The sequence below is a fragment of the Lotus japonicus genome, chromosome 3 (genome assembly GCF_012489685.1).
Source record: "Lotus japonicus ecotype B-129 chromosome 3, LjGifu_v1.2".
Lineage (NCBI taxonomy): Eukaryota > Viridiplantae > Streptophyta > Magnoliopsida > Fabales > Fabaceae > Lotus > Lotus japonicus.
The window spans coordinates 85,880,505-85,897,533 of record NC_080043.1 but is presented as its reverse complement, the minus strand read 5'-3'; the positions used below and the strand labels follow the sequence as shown (position 1 = coordinate 85,897,533).

Below are 17,029 nucleotides of genomic sequence, written 5' to 3'. Positions count from 1 at the left end.
TACCTTTTTAAATTTTAGATTTGATTAGGATTTTTTAAAGGTAATTTTAAATCTGAATTTTTTTTCATAAAATATTAAAAATTTAAAAGATTTGCCCTAATTATCTAAGATTTACCTAGATTAAATAAAAAATTAAAAATTCAATAAAAATACCTTAAAAATTAATTAATAAAAACTACCAAATCATAATAAAAACTCATAAAATCCTTAATTAAATAAAAATTCGAAAATTCAATAAAAATAACATAAAATTTAATTAATACTCTAGAAATAAACTTTTTCTTCACCTAAAATTTATTTATAAGAAAATTAGAAAACTATGAATGTGAGAAAATCAGTTTGTTAGACAATTGATGAGCACATGCAAGTGTTGTCACGAATCAGGTGAAGAATTATAATGGTCCCATTACAAGTAAATTCTCATAAAAAATACATTTTTAAATTTTAGATTTGATAAGGATTTAGGTTGTTTATTTCTTGATTTTATCTAATTTATTTTTTATTTATTTTTAGAGTATCAATTAATATTTATGGTATTTATTTGCTAGATTTTGATAGTTTTTATCTACATTTATTTAGTACCTTTTTAAATTTTAGATTTGATTAGGATTTTTTAAAGGTAATTTTAAATCTGAATTTTTTTCATAAAATATTAAAAATTTAAAAGATTTGTCCTAATTATCTAACATTTACCTAGATTAAATAAAAAACTAAAAATTCAATAAAAAATAGCTTAAAAATTAATTAATAAAAACTACCAAATCACAATGAAAACTCATAAAATTTTTAATTAAATAAAAATTCGAAAATTCAATAAAAATAACATAAAATTTAATTAATACTCTAAAAATAAATTTTTTCTTCACCTAAAATTTATTTCCATAACAAATCTTGAAACCGATTTTTTAAAGTTAATTTTAAATATGAGAAACTTTTTCATAAAATAATAAAATCTTAAAAGATTTGCCTTATTTAACTCAGGTTTACCTAAATTACTTTTTACTAATACTGCATGAGTCATCTCCTCCCCTACATGTCTCTATTGTGAACCGGTTGGCATGGAGGAAAAATGAGGAAGATAACTCGAGTATGCAACTTACTTTATGTGGTGCTGATAATTGTGTAAGTTGATTATTGTGTAAGTATTTGGCATAAATGTTTATGTTTCACTTCCTAAAGGTTATTTTTTGTTGCTGAATTTGATTGACTTAATTAGTGAGCACTATATTTGGTAGTGTTGATTCAATTCCTAAAAGCTATGACCTTTAATTTTCTCTTAATTTGTTCTTTGTTCCCTATTTTGTGATTGTTTTGTTTAATTTCATATATGCTTTATCATTTGTTGGTGGTTTCTGTGATGCTTCCATATCTCTTAAATAAACTAATGCCGTGATGCTTCCTCTTATGCAACCTTTATTCTGAATGTACTTAATCAGCCAATTGATAGCAGACTTACATGCTTTTATCCTTCCCATTGCAAGTTTATTTAATTTCATCATTGTCTTCCAGTTTTGGCTGCCAAAACTTCATCTACAATGTCAGTATCATGAAGGCAGAGAAACTCTTTCAGAAGAAGGGACGTCCAACAAATTTGACCCAGGATCCCAATTAAGGAAATGAGATTTAGGTAAGATACTTATTCATATGTTTGCTTTCCATTCCAGATTTTGCTATTTTTCTTATTAATTAATTTTTTTTGTTGTCAATTGTAAATCGCTTTTAGACATAGCTATAGTCTCTTTTATTTTGCTTTATTCCAGAACTGCATCCTTATACCTGTCACATGCATGGGTATTAGTTGTACCCATAGCTGCATCTTTATAACTCATAAGTTATATTTAGTTTGGCTTCATAACTAATACTTGAACTTTTTCTTAGTGGGAAGCAAGCCTTAACACAATTAATGAGCTTAATGGAAAGGGAATGTGGGTAAGGAGAATGAATCATATAGCTACTAATTTGTGTTGATTTTGGATCTTAGAATTATGAATCTGATGCGAATAACTAAATATGGGCATGTATAAGTAAATCCTTCTCCTATTTTGACACGTGTTACACTGAAAATTTTAAATAGTGTCATGTATCAGACTCTACGAACAATGAGCCAAGGCCAAATAGCATGCAAAGGTAACATCTTCTTTTTCTTTACCTTTTGCCTCAGGAACAATCTATTTCACAATATTTCTGTGATTTTATGAATCTGCCTTTCACTTACTGTTAAGTCTTTGCAGCTTCTTTCCTCATATTAATAAGATGTCATTATTTTACTATGTAACTTCATATTAAACATGTGCTACATAACAAGGGACAGATCCATAAATTTAATGTAGTGAAGGCAATATATGCATATACATATAAATTCGTAAAAAAATTAACATATACTATTAGAAGTGATGACATTTTTATACAAATGGACCATAATAAACCATATGCTTTTACTACTCAAGTGAGAGCGTTTAGCAATGTGGGACACAAGTGATGACATATAGCAATGTAGGACATAAGTGAGAACATTTTTTTATTAAAGGTCTCATAAAAAAGCACATACTTTTACTACTCATTTTTTTTTTAATGTTTTTCCTAAAAATAAGTGAGGGCACTTGACCTCATACTATATAACTTGCATCCGTCCCTGTACATAACAATATTGTTTATTTTTATTTTATTTTGTTCAAATTACAAGGCAAAAAGCTCCTACGGGAAAGAACATTTTAGCATAGAATTGCTTTAATGTCAAATATAATAAGAAAATAACATTTCATATATGATTTAAGTACATTGTTCATAGTTTTTCTAATGATTTTAGGAGTAAATATACATAAAAATTATGTGAGAGTTCACGAGGTCGGTGGTATTTCATTTGTGTATAAACAATCTTTTTATTAGTTTTTCAACTGTACAAATTTCAATCTATTTTTTTTTATACATCGGAAATATAAATTGCACCCGTTAGGAATTGATCCCTAGACCTCCCCCATACCCAACCCATATGCCCCATAGCTCCTACCACTTGAGCTATCTTACGGGGATACAAATTTCAATCTATGCAACAAAAGTTTCAATTTAAGACTTTTTGCCCAATTTGCTCATTATTTCAGACTCTTCTATTTCATTTGTTGTTTATTATATTTTTAATAATCAAAGTATTGATTGATGTATCAAAATACAATAAACGTATTCCCCGTGCAACGCGCGGGTAAAAAACACTAGTTGAAATATTATAATAAGAAAAGAGTTAATATTTGTACACAATTTTTTAACATATCGAAACATGGTAAGAAAACTAAAAAGTACTTGTCCAAAGAAAAGCCCAAAATAATATTTTGAACATTAAAGAATCTGAAGCCCATGATCGCTAGAGCACCTTCTGCATACCTTGCCGCCAAATCCTTACAGCGGCCTGAAATCTTGGGCCTCAAAGGCTTTATCCCCTTGGCCCAGAATGCACACAAAAAATATATGTTGCACAAGACAAGCCTCTTTTTACCCCTTATCCCATGTCACCTTCAGGTTAATTAGTTTTTTATTTTTTTAATTTATTTATTCTAATTTGGTTTTAATGTTTGGTTAACTATATTAGGACTCCAAAATTAATTTGACACAACTTCAAATTTTCCTCAAACCCATTTGATCTCAGTCACAATCTTCTCCCGCGTGGGGGTTGGGTCATGATGATGAACCTATTGTCATACCACCAATTCGTGAGCTACGAGATTACAACAAAAAATCTATGGTGATGTCGAGTTGTGGTTGCGACACAGCGGTTGTGGGGTTTGATGCATAGATTCAGTTCGTGGTCTGGGTTGTAGGTACGGTGGCATCGATGATGAATGGGTTGTCTAGGTTGATTTTCTTATCCAAGATGGATTTTGAAGGTGATGTAATTAGGGGATTTGAAAGCCTCAAACTATAAGGAAAAAAGATAGAGAAGTAAATGATGCAAAATATTATTTTAATTTTTTTTAGGACTTTGGAAAAGTTATGATAACAAGTTAAAATGCGCTTGTGCAACCTTGCACAACTTTTTTTGTGTGCATATTAACTATTAAGTGACCATGGTATATACCTTCTCTAAATTTTAGAAATTAAATTAATTTTAGGAAAATTGATTGACCTCTAAGGTTTACAATTATTGGACTGACACTCCCTATGTTCTGTAAAATGCACTAACCTCCTCTCCCATGCACCATTTAGAATAATTAAAGAATAACTAGTGTTTTAATGATAAATTTTAATTAGGTCAGCATGATAATAACAAACCTCAAGGGAAGATCCATGCAATCTACCTTTAATTTTAAGTGTCTTGTTGTCAAGGATTTGTTTAGTGTCTCGCTAAATAATAGACGAGAACTAAGTGCAATAATAGTAAAGGTAAGTGCAATTTTGCCTTAATTTTAATATCATTGAGAAAAAGTCTTTGAATAAGTTTTTTCTTTCTGTCATTTCATGAAAAAGGTAACTGTCATCCTTAATTTATTGCATTCAAAATTTTAAATTCAAATCCTTCTGAATAAAGTAAGAAAATATTTTTTTCCAAATGTAACTAGAAAAAAAGTAATGATTTTTTTTCAATTAATATTTTTGTAATTTATTTATTTTCATTTTGATGAAAATCCGCTATAGATAGACATTATATCTTAAAACTTATTAATAAAAATCTTAATTTTTTATTTAAACCTTAAGAGAATTTGAAAATAATTAATGATAATAATAAGTCATAAAGCAAGCAAATCAATAGCTGTTTTGGAAATTGTATAAAAAAAATAGCTGTTTTGGAAACGCCTACAACAGTTTCGATTTCATGATCAATCCACAACGGTCACATCCTAATCCTCCCTTATATATACAACAACAAACACTATCATCATCCTCGAACCATAGTCTCTCCCAATATTTGAACATCATTTTATTCTTCTAAATACTCCTACCATTTATTCTTTTGCAGAGTATAGAGCATTTAAGCTCAATGACTATGGGGTCTTATCACCAATTTCTATGCCCAATTCTTTTGATAATTTCCATGGTGATTCTCGCCTCTTCATCATCCTCTCAAGCATACAAATTCATTGTTGGAGGCAAAGATGGCTGGGTGGTGAAGCCCTCAGAAAAATACAGCCATTGGGCAGAAAGAAACCGATTTCAAGTCAATGATACCCTTTGTGAGTCCAATTTTAATTTCCTAGCTCCTATATCAAAACAACTTTTTTTCCTTTTATGAAGCTTTGCATTTCAATTTTTATTTGATTTACTCCATGGATGTCTAAATCATATATGAAGCTTGGACCATGTGATGAAGCTTTTAATAGTTTGTTTTTCGAAATTTGAACATAAAAATAATGAATCAGTTATGTGATGATGAGAGATTTGGGCTCAATGTTGTTTCACATTTTTAAGTAATTTGAGCTGATATGTAACAAATTCACTTGGATTTAAAGTTTTTTTTTTTGAAAAATTGTGGTTTCGTTATGAATCTCATGTTTTTTTTAATGGATAACTATATTTCCACTAACCTAGTCTCCTTTGTCCATCGACTATGCCTTTCGGCCTGAAAATTTAAAATTGAGTTGATTGATGATTCTTCGAATGTGTGAATTTGGATTCTTTACTAGTGTGAATTTAAATTTGACAATTGTGTCAACCTAAATTTAAAATTTGATAAAATGTGATTTGATCGATCTCAATAGAATTGTTTAGATTCTTTGATGGTGTGAATTGTTAGGATTTTTCTGATTATACCTCAAGTCTAAGGGGTGAAATTTTTTTATCTTCAGTTTGTTTGTGTTCTATTTCCCTATTCTACCAATTAAATTTTGTTATTGGTATAAGAAATGGGGTTTGATTCATAATTTTTGTTTAATTTTGGTGGTGGTGTACACCCTGAATATCATGCAGATTTCAAGTACAAGAAAGGATCTGATTCAGTGGCAGTGGTTACAAAAGAAGACTATGATGCATGCAACCCCAAGAACCCCATTCACATAATGGACGGTGGAGATTCAACGTTCCAATTTGATAGATCAGGTCCCTTTTTCTTCATCAGTGGCAACGTTGAGAACTGCCAACATGGTCAAAAGCTGATTGTTGTAGTTCTGGCGGTCATACACAACCAGCACCACCACAGTGATCAATCACCATCTCCATCTGCACCGCCGTCATCCCCCGTGCCTCCTCCAGCGGAAGCTCAACCACATGTTAGGAGCGGCCCATCCCCAATGCCGAGTCCAGGCCCATCCGGCATAGAGGCCCCGGCACCGGCTCCGGCAAGTCATTCGGGTTCTACAAGGCTTGGTGGTGTCGCTTTGGGTGTTAGTGTTGGGGTGGCTTTGTTGTTCTTTGTTTAATTTGCTTCCATTTGGGCATCAGAATTTCAGTATTAGTTGTTTTTGTTTTGTTCCATTTTGGTTTGATTTGGTGTATTGTTGTTTTCAATTTTAGTTTTTGATGATGCCCCCCTCTAAACCCATTGTTTTACCGTTTCATCCAAGTAATGCAATTTACTTTTTTGGTGAACATATAATGCAATTTATTTGATTTATTTTTCTTTTGCTATTAATATTAAAGTTAATCGTATCGTTTCTGAAGAGGATTGAATCAAGCAGAGGGCAGAGACCTTACCGGAAAATAGAACTTCTATTTTCATCTTAGTTTATGGTCAGAGATTCACTCATAAGAAGAAAAAAAAATCAAATTATCTTATAATTGAAGGTTTTTTTAATATCATATAATTTTCCAAAAAAATAATAATATAAAAATAAAACGTTTCTATTGAGAAAAAGTACAATATTTCCTTTCTTTATAAAAATTAAGGTTTTGTTCCATTTAAAAAAAGCTTTGCACTTTTCCATTTAATTTATTTTGCACTTTTATATTTTTAAGAAATATTCTTCAGATTTCTCTAGTAAGGTAGCCTTTGGTTTTTTTATTTTATAGGCAAATGTTTGTTAATTGTCAGGAAACTAGTTCCTTCACCCAGAGTTTGAACCATGACCCTTGCCCATGCAAATTCCTTCATTTCCCTTAGCTCATCAAGTGGGTTATGTTTGGTAACTTTAATATTTGATTGACGATAAAAATTGAACCCAATTGAACATTTGTTATTTCATGAAATAATGACTTATTTCTTTAAAATTATCACTTATATATTATTTCTTTGAGCTTATTTCATGAAATTTTGAAAAAAAGTAGAAATTTGATTATTTCTTTAAGCTATTTCAAGTGTGTTTATTTAATTTCAAAAAAAAAAGTGTGTTTATTTATATTAAAAAATAATGACTTTTAACTATAAAAATTATTTTTTGGAGATTTTTATAAGCTGATTTGTGTTTGGTTACTCTAATTAAAATCACTTGTTTTTTAATCTCTTCTCATCTATGGGGTGACGAGTTAGGTTCAATGTAGAGCAATGGTTTAACTAAAACTAACCGAACCTTGATTTTCCAATTAGTTATTTAGAATTTTCTCTCTAAATTGAAACTAGACTGAGATTTTGAAAGTTACCTTCGATCATTAGGAGCTGTAATATTGAGAAAATATTTGACCTTCACCGAACCGAGATCGGAATATTGAAAGCAAATTAATAAAAAAAACTAATTTTTTTCTTAATCAATGTATTTTTGCGGTCGATATTCAACTAGCTTTTTCATTTCACACAAATTGAGGATCGAACCATCAACTACTAAAATTAGAGACATAGTGTCTGTTTGGAAAATTCACATTTAGTCGGATCTACATTTTCACAAGGAAAAAATAATTCGTTTTGAATTGAAGGATTCACCTTTGGCTTGTCCATACACTCATGTGCTGAATCAGTAGGTCGATTCATCTGGCTAAAAGAAAAAAACTTAAAGTTAAGAAAGGGCAGGATTGGTAATGGGTGAGTGAGGAGGGTGCAGACAAAAAGGGATTAAGGTACTATGTTTATCGGTCGTACAACACTTGGCATCTGCAGCAAGAGCAACTGTGTGTGTTTGTCGTAGAAACAACATTAGCCAGGAAAAGACAAAGAAAGCGTGGGCTATGGCTATGGCTATATGAAATTGCAAAACCACCCACTCACTCACCGCAACGGTATCAACGCTCGTCTCTCTATGCTGTACTAGTACTACCTCTGCGGCTCTGCCTCTGACCACAGTGCAACATTTCAGCATTTCCTTTTCCCTCATCGTCTGCTCTGCTCCACCCACACTCCACACAATACCATATTATCGCTACACTAGGGATTGGTTACTTATTTTATTTGATCACTTTTAAAAAGTAAGGAAACCTTATTTTGGAGAGAGGTGGGTAGATGAACCAGTTGAGGTAAGGAAATAAGTTAAGTCTTTTTTTAAGAGTCGATTCAGGAGGAACAGTGAACCTTATCCCAGGATTAATGGTGTGCCATTGAGAAGTATTTCTGAGGAAGACAACAGATTGTTGACAGAAAGGTTTTCATTTGATGAAGTTTGCGAGGCAGTTTGGGACTGCGACAATGATAAAAGTTCCGTACTTGACAGGTACAATTTCTTATTCATAAAGAAATTCTGGAATTCTCTCAACGGTGATATAATGAAGATGGTATGGGATTTTTATGAGCATGGTTCATGGCCAAAAGGGAGCAATGCGTCATTCATCGCATTGATCCCCAAGGTGAGTAACCCGCAAGGCCTAAACGAATTCCGTCCAATATCTTTGGTAGGTTGTATGTATAAGATAATATCCAAGCTTCTGGCAAGGAGATCAAAAGCAGTCCTACCAAAGGTTATTGATTGAAACAAATCTGCGTTCCTGGGAGGTAGGAGCTTGCTGGACAGCGTATTGGTTGTGAATGAAGCAGTGCACGAGGCTAAAACCAAGAAGAAGCCATCAATGTTCTTCAAGATCGACTTCGAAAAAGCATATGATTGTGTGAGATGGGAATTTTTATACTATATGATGCGGCGCATGGGTTTCGATTCTTAATGCATTGGGTGGGTCAGGGGATGCTTGGAATCAGCCACAATGTCTGTTCTAGTCAACGACAGTCCAAGCGAAGAATTTAAGATGGGAAGGGGATTACGGCAAGGGGACCTAATGGCCCCTTTTCTGTTTTTAATCGTGGCGGAAGGACTGAATGCATTACTGAAACAGGCGATGGCTCTCAATAAATATTCAGGGTTCAGAGTATGGGATGAAGATGAAGTTAATCTCTCAATTATACAATTTACGGATGACACTATATTTCTAAGCGATGCATCCCTACAGAACGCTATTGTCATCAAAGCAATTTTGAGATGTTTTAAACTCTCCTCTGGGCTTAGAGTGATTTTTTCAAAAAGCATAATATGTGGTGTATCGATTGATGAGAGAACTATTCTCAGTTTTTCCTCTCTGCTCCACTGCAGTGTAATGCATCTTCCATTTACTTACCTAGGGCTGCCCATTGGGGGCTAATCCTAGGAGAATCTCAACGTGGAACCCAATTTTGGAGAAGCTGCGCAGGAAGTTATCTAATTGGAAATAAAAAAATTTATCCTATGGTGGGAGGATCTATTTGATCAACAATGTTCTTTCATCTCTCCCCTTGTATTATCTGTCATTCTATAAGATTCCAGAGGGAGTTATAAAGGTATGTAGAAGCCTTATGAGAATTTTTTTATGGGGTGGTAAAGAGGGGGAGAACAGGACTGCCTAGGTCAGCTGGAAACCGATATGCAAATCAAAAGAAGATGGGGGACTTGGGATCTTGGACTGGAGATTGTTCAATAAATCTTTACTGGGTAAATGACGGTGGAGGCTGTTACATGAAAAGGACAGTGTTTGGAGTCAGATATTAAAGGTAAAATACAACTTCGAAGTTCCAAGTTCAGCATCCATTTGGTGGAAGGATATTTATCAGTTGTGCTTTAATTCTGAATCTAGGAGCTGGTTTGGTAATTGCTTGGTTAGAACAATTGGAGATGGAAGAGAGATTTCGTTTTGGGAAGAGATTGGATTGGACCTGGACCTCTGAAATCTCGTTTCAACCGATTATACAACCTTTCTTTACAGAGGGCAAATGTACTCAATCAGATGGGGGAGTGGAGGGAAGGTGTGTGGTCGTGGAAATTTTTATGGCGTCGGGAGTTAAGGGGAAGAGAGATTGGAGCTTTCGATGATCTGAAGCATCTAGTCTCTTCATGTACTCCGGAATCCGGGGCAGATAATGGGTGGTGATGGGTTCCGAGCACAAATGGAAGATTCTCCGTCAACTCTGCGTACAAATTCTTATCTGAACCGGTGGTTCGAGAAACTGATTTTTTTATTTCACAAACATCTGGAGATATTTTTTCCCATCCAGATGTTGTGTGTTTTCTTAGCAAGCCATTCTTGATCACCTTCCAAGCATATCAAATTTATGGCGAAGGGGGGTGATTCATCTCGAGGAGGAAGCGCAATGTGTCTTATGCGCTGAGGCTGTAGAAACTACTTCTCATATCTTATTTTCTTGTCCCAAGGCCTGGGCTGTGTGGGCTACATGCTATAGGTGGCTGGGTATTTTAACCGTGTTACCTCAGGAGGCCATGATGCACTTTGAGCAGCACATTTTGTTGTGTTTCAGCATAATTCATAGGTAGGGTTTTTGGGCAATCCGGATATCAATAGCTTGGTCTATTTGGTCGTGTAGAAACAAATTGGTTTTTGATAATGGAACTTGGGAGGAGGCACAGATTGTGGAGATTGCACATGTGAGAGCTTGGCATTGGTTAAAGGCTCGATATATGGGCTTTTACTACTCATTATTTGAATGGCTATCAAATCCATGCCAATGTTTATCAACTCGAGGGGCTTCATAGAACTTCTGATAAGGGATATTCAGAACAAGGGGCTAACATTCTCTATTATCTTTATGCTTATCTTGCGTATCTTTTAGTTTTGATATGTTTTTCTTTCACTTTAATTATGTAAACGGGTTCAAGCACCCATTGTGCTTGCTTTATATTGAATTTTGCTTTTGCTGATCAAAAGAAAAAAGTAAGTTTGAATTGACTAAAACTTCAACACAAAAAAACTTTCTTCTATGGCATCCCTCCTCCTCAGAAGAATCACCTAGCGAGCACTTCTCTTTATACTCCACCGCCTGTCATCCACCTCCAATTACAAGTCTGTCACCGTCAACCATCCCTTCCTCTCTTGTAGAAGAATCACCACTATTCTAACCCAGTGTCCTCCTGACCAGGCATATAATGGAGACTTCTGAAGAGTTGATCAACTCCAGGTTACGCGCCCTCTACGACATGATTCATCAGTTGTCCGACTTGGGTGATCTGCTGAACGAGGGGCTATGGAACAAACTGAATTAGCGGCTCATGAATTTGGCTTGGAGCTTTACTTTTTTTTTGTTATGTTGAATTTGGGAGCTAGTCGTGATTTTCTTTTGCACAACGTCTTATTATGAATCTCATTATTTCTTTATCTTTTTTGTAAGATCTGTTTGAATATGATTTTTTTTATCTAAATATCGTGATTCATGCCCCTTACCAACCCATTCGATTTAGATAATTTCTCAATTAAATGTCCACTAAGTTATTATAACTCAGATGAGTATATCATCTCATTGTGCTCCCAAGGTTTTTAAGAACCAAACACAAAAAACATTTTCAATTATTATATTGGCAAAACATTTACCATTATAAACGTCCACCATCAATGTAAATATGGTATTGAGCTAGATTTTTTACCCTTTCTTCATTCTTATTTTTGCCTCACTAAGTTTTCGATTTTATATTGTCAATAAACTTACTAAAGCATAAATATTGGCAATAAATTCATACGATTAGAAAAAGCATAAAATTTAAACATTTAGTTTCAAAGAAAGCAGATTTTCGTCACGACATGGTCACTTGAGAGGTCTCATACAGTCAAAACATTTACATTTTTCTATCTCTTCGGTGGGTGGTCATGTCACTAGAAAGTATACATGGTCAGATGGCCCTGACCAAACTTTCCCGTTGGTTTTAACACTGGATAGAAAATTAAAAAGGAAATTTACAAAAATAAATAAAGCACAACACTAGAAATATAAAATAATACCTTCTTTCTATCGCGAGAGAGAGGGGGACACACATAACACATTAATATTCAATAAACCATATATTAAGCCCTCTACGACATGATTCATCAGTTGTCGGACTTGGGAGATTTGCTGGACGAGGGGCTATGGAACTAATTGAATCAGCAGATCATGAAAGTTCATGAGATGGAAGTGAAGAAATTTGAGCTGGTAGCTCAAGATTCCAACTTGCAGATGAATTTCTTCGAAAAATGCACCGATGAGTTCTCCAAGCATGACTTGTACTAATTTAATTTCAATTGCTTAATTAATTTAATTTCTGAGTATTGATTAATTTTGTAGGGTTTTCTATTAAATTTTCGGATTTATGAGTTTTTATTCATATTTGCAAGATTTTATTAGTTTTTATTTAAAATATTTTTATTTTATCTTATTTTTAGGTGGTAGCAACACAAGGAGAAAAGGTGGAATCTTGGTTTGGAGCTTTATTTTTTTTATTTTTTTGTTATGTTGAATTTGGGAGCTAATCGTGATTTACTTTTGCACGTGTTACTATGTATCTTCTTATTTCTTCATCTTTTTTGTGGGATCTGTTTGAATCTAATTTTTTTATCTAAATATCGTGATTCATACACCTTACCAATTCACTCGATTTAGATAATTTCTCAATTAAATGTCCACCGAGTTTTTATAACTCGGATGAGTATGTCATCTCATTATGCTCCCAACATTTTTAAGAACCTAACACAAAAAACATTTTCAATTATCATATTGCCAAAACATTTCTCATTATAAACATCCACCATCAATTTAAATAGGGTATTGAGCCAGATTTTTTACCCTTTCTCATTCTCATTTTTACCTCACTAAATTTTCGATTTTATATTGTCAATAAATTTACTAAAGGCTTATTAGCACTTTTGGTCCCCCAGGTTTTTAAAATGTGTGAATCGAGTCCCTAAACTTTAAAAATAGCATTTCGCTACCTCCACGTTTGTCTCCGTTAACAATTTTGGTTCCCCACCAATTTTCCGTCTAAAAACTAACGTTTTTTGCTGACTTGGAAATTTTAATAAAATTTAAATTGATAAAATTAATAAAAAAAATCTGGGACACTCATCTTCTTCATCTCTGTTCTCTCTCCTCATCCTCATCTTCATCTACAAAATCAACATTTTTCTTCTTCTGTCATCTTAATCCCTTAAAATCCCCCTTCTTAAAAACCTCCAACACTGCCGATTCTCCTCTCTGAACACAGAACCGTTGAATCCTTTCACTGAACCCACACCGTTGAATCCCTCGATCTCGTCCCTCAGCTTCTCCTAACCCAGATCTGGGCATAAGTGTGGGCGAGATGAAGTAGTGGTGATTCGGCGGACTTGGATCTCTATGCGGTGGTGGTTCGGTGCGGCGCGGCGTGATTTGCACGATGGTGGCACTGGTCTGGTCGTGCGATTCGCGGCGGAGGGGCGTTGCTTTCGTTGCTTTCACTGGGTTTAGTTTGCTGTTACTGTGGTTGTGGCTTCTTTTCACTGGGTTTAATTTATTGTGGTTGTGGCTTTATATTGTTGTGGCTTCTTTTCACAGTGGATTCATTTTCTGCAGCATGCTTATATAGGAGGTCAAAATTGCAGGTTCAAATTGCAGAAGAACTTTTGGATTCTATCAAATTCAAGAGTTGGATTTGGTTGAGTGCTAAAGCTCCTGGGTTCCCGTATTCTCAATTGATCTCCAATCCTATGCATTTCCTGAATTGTATCTAATATGGACAGAGTTGAAGCCTTGAGGGTTGAGTTTGTTACTACTGCTACGGGGCTCTTTTTGATTTCATATTCATGTAGCTCTATATCTGGTCTGTCTCGTTTTAATTTATTTTTGCTGGTTATTGTCAAAAAAAAATTTGTTGTGGCTGGGAAAGAAATTGCATTGTTGAAGACCAGCCATGGAAGAATGAATCCAAGTGTTTGATCTGGGTTTTATGGGCAAGGTGATATATTTGTAGGGAAGATGAAGATGTTTTGGAGAGGAATATTTTTTTCTGGGTTTTCTAGGTTGATGAAGATGATGAGGGAGATGAAGAAGGGGATATTTTTCTTGGTTTTTAAGTGTTGTTAATATTTTAATTAATTATTTTTTGCTCAATTACATATTTACCCTCAGAACTGTTAGTTTTTGGACGGAAAATTGGTGGGGGACCAAAATTGTTAACGGAGACAAACGTGGAGGTAGCGAAATGCTATTTTTAAAGTTTGGGGACTCCGTTCACACATTTTAGAAACTGGGGGACCAAAAGTGCTAATAAGCCTTTACTAAAGCATAAATAGAGACCATAAATTCATACGATCAGAAAAAGCATAAAATTTAAACATCTAATTTTAAAGAAAGCAGATTTTCGTCACTTAAGAAGTCTTATACAGTCAAAACATTTACATTTTTCTATCTCTCCAGTGGGTGGTCATGTCACTAGAAAGTATACATGGCCAGATGGTCGTGACTAGATTTTCCCGTTGGTTTTAACACTGGATAGAAAATTAACAAGAGAATTGAGAAAAATAAATAATGCACAACACTAGAAATATAAAATAATACATTCTTTCTACTGAGGGAGAGGGGGACACGCATAACACACTAATATTCAATAAACCATATATTATGCCCTCTACAGCATGAGGGATGTTTGTGCTTCATTTATGTGGCAGTGTGTATCTATTTGGAGTTTTTTTTTGTCCTTTGGCTACTAGTCTTTACAGGAGAAAGAGACCCAACGTGACTAATATGGCTTAGGATGCGGTAGGGATGTCCCTGACCACAAATATATTATTTTTGACACATAAGGGATCGAACCCGAACCAGGAGCATAGGTTGTGCCACCCTTGTAGTTTATATGTTTGGAGTTTGATAATAACAATAAATTAACTGATAGTGTAAAAATTAAATTAAATTAAAATTATATTTCATCATCTTGCAATGCAATGTTATAATTAATTTAATAAAAAATAAACAATAAAGAGATGTAATTAGAAATCTGTGTAATCTTCCGATGTATCCATAAAATCCGTGTAAAATTATTTATACTGCAATGTATACTTAAATTCTTGGATTTGTTTTTCCATGTGTTACCAAAAAATAATCTTGGATTTGTAGCAATTGATTTATAAAATAAAATTGATCAAAATGAAAAGTCTCTTAAATGTTTTTTTTTATCGTGTGTCCCCGATTTAAGTGACTTTCGATGATTACAAGCGAGCAATCCATCCTTCAAGCAGTATTTTTTCAAATTTTCATTAACAAAAAAGCTTTTCTGGCGCACATTCCCCTCAACAGAATCACGATTTCTGCGTTAGTTTTGATCTCATCTCAGCTGAAAGATTTGACTGAGACCAAAACTAACAACCGAAGCACTTTTCAAATTTGATTTCATATGAAATATGAAAATATCTATGGTGGAAAGTGAAATGAAGAGAGTAATTAACGGATACTACATAACAAGTTAATTAGGTCATATCATATGAATAACTCTCCTACTAATTTCATCACCTCTCACTTCCTATCAACCTAAGCTACTTCTTTTTTCTTCTTCTTCTTCAGTTACATGGGTCGTAATCTCCTTTTGATTATTTTCTTGGCCATGACCTTGGCCATGGGCTCTAAAGAATCACACACCGTTTCGCGCAGCGGAGACACGCAATTTTCAACTTCTCCTCATGGTACGGCTTTGTCGCAGGTATGTTATGACAAGTTCGGATTGTGTCTCCATGAAATGGAATTATCAGCTATTATAAACAGAAGAAATCTAGCTCAAAAGCAAAGGTACATAAGTTATGGTGCTCTGAAGAAGGACAGTATCCCGTGTAAACGTCGTGGAAATTCTTACTACGATTGTGAAAGTCGAGAGAAGGCTAATCCTTACCGTCGCGGCTGCAGCGCAGTTACACATTGTGCCAGAGATACCGATTGATCGTATTTCTAGAGTTTTAAATTATGATTCACAACCATTGCGGCAACCTTTGATAAAGGGTTTTGGAGTCCATCTTAGTTACGACCACATCAGTCTCATTTGTCCGTGCAACTTCAACTGCAATTTAAAAGTAACATTATTGTTTTTATGCCTTCCCAGTAGTTTTAGGTTTTACTTGTTTTTTCTTTTTATTTTTAAGATGAGAGCATTGTTCCTACTTGTGGTATGTTTGGCAAGGTGTTAAAAATAGTGGTGAAAAAATTCATGAAAATGTTCAATTTGTAAAGTTGTATTGAAAACTGTTATCGAATTTTTCACATCCATTTTTATATCAAACTCACTTTGATTATGTTATAATGTAACAGGATTTAGGGGATTCAAAGATAAGGCAAACTATTTACCCTAAAGGGGATCAATTTAATATACGACATGGTCTCTTATGAAATTTAAAAATGATGTTAATTTTGTTGCTTGTGAAAATCATGAATGTTATTTCTATAGATATATAACAATTTACGTACTTCCTTATATTTATGTGTCAGTATTTCGTATTCTCTTGCTCTACATGAGCATTGAGCATTTTCTTTCTTCTTTTATTTTTTATTATTATTATTATTGGTATTGATGTCTTAAATTTTCGCTCTTTTCCTAGTTTCTTCATGCAAAACAAATGAATGTCACTAAATACAAGCATATAGAAAACAGAAGAAAATCCTGTTTAGAAAACGTAATTTTTTGTAACTTACTTCTAATGCAAGCATTTGAAAGCCCATTAGCATTATTGAGCTAATTCAAAGTAGGATTGATACATGTCCAGAATCGACGAGGAGAGCATTGGCAAAAAAACAAATATAGGCATTTTTGTGCAATCGCATTCTCAAAAGTCAAAAGACAACGAAGATTAAAACAGTTTTGATGTCTTGGTTGTGATAATCATGAAAGTAACGATCAATTCTGATAACATCACATATAGTGAAAAGCATGCAGCTGTTTATCACTTCCATATTGTTGACTGCAGTTCTCATTTTTAATATGTTAAAAGTAATAACATAGCTGTAAAT

At 33.7% G+C, this 17,029-nt stretch overlaps 1 protein-coding gene across 1 annotated transcript; it reads left to right on the top strand.

Annotated features, from left to right (window-relative positions):
- Positions 1–4,894: 4,894 nt before the first annotated feature.
- Positions 4,895–6,472, top strand: LOC130742903 (early nodulin-like protein 3). The gene is made up of 2 exons (XM_057595005.1): positions 4,895–5,159; positions 5,893–6,472. The coding sequence occupies exons 1-2, from the start codon at positions 4,967–4,969 to the stop codon at positions 6,339–6,341; spliced, it is 642 nt and encodes a 213-aa protein (XP_057450988.1). The 5' UTR covers positions 4,895–4,966; the 3' UTR covers positions 6,342–6,472.
- The last annotated feature ends 10,557 nt before the right edge of the window (positions 6,473–17,029 follow it).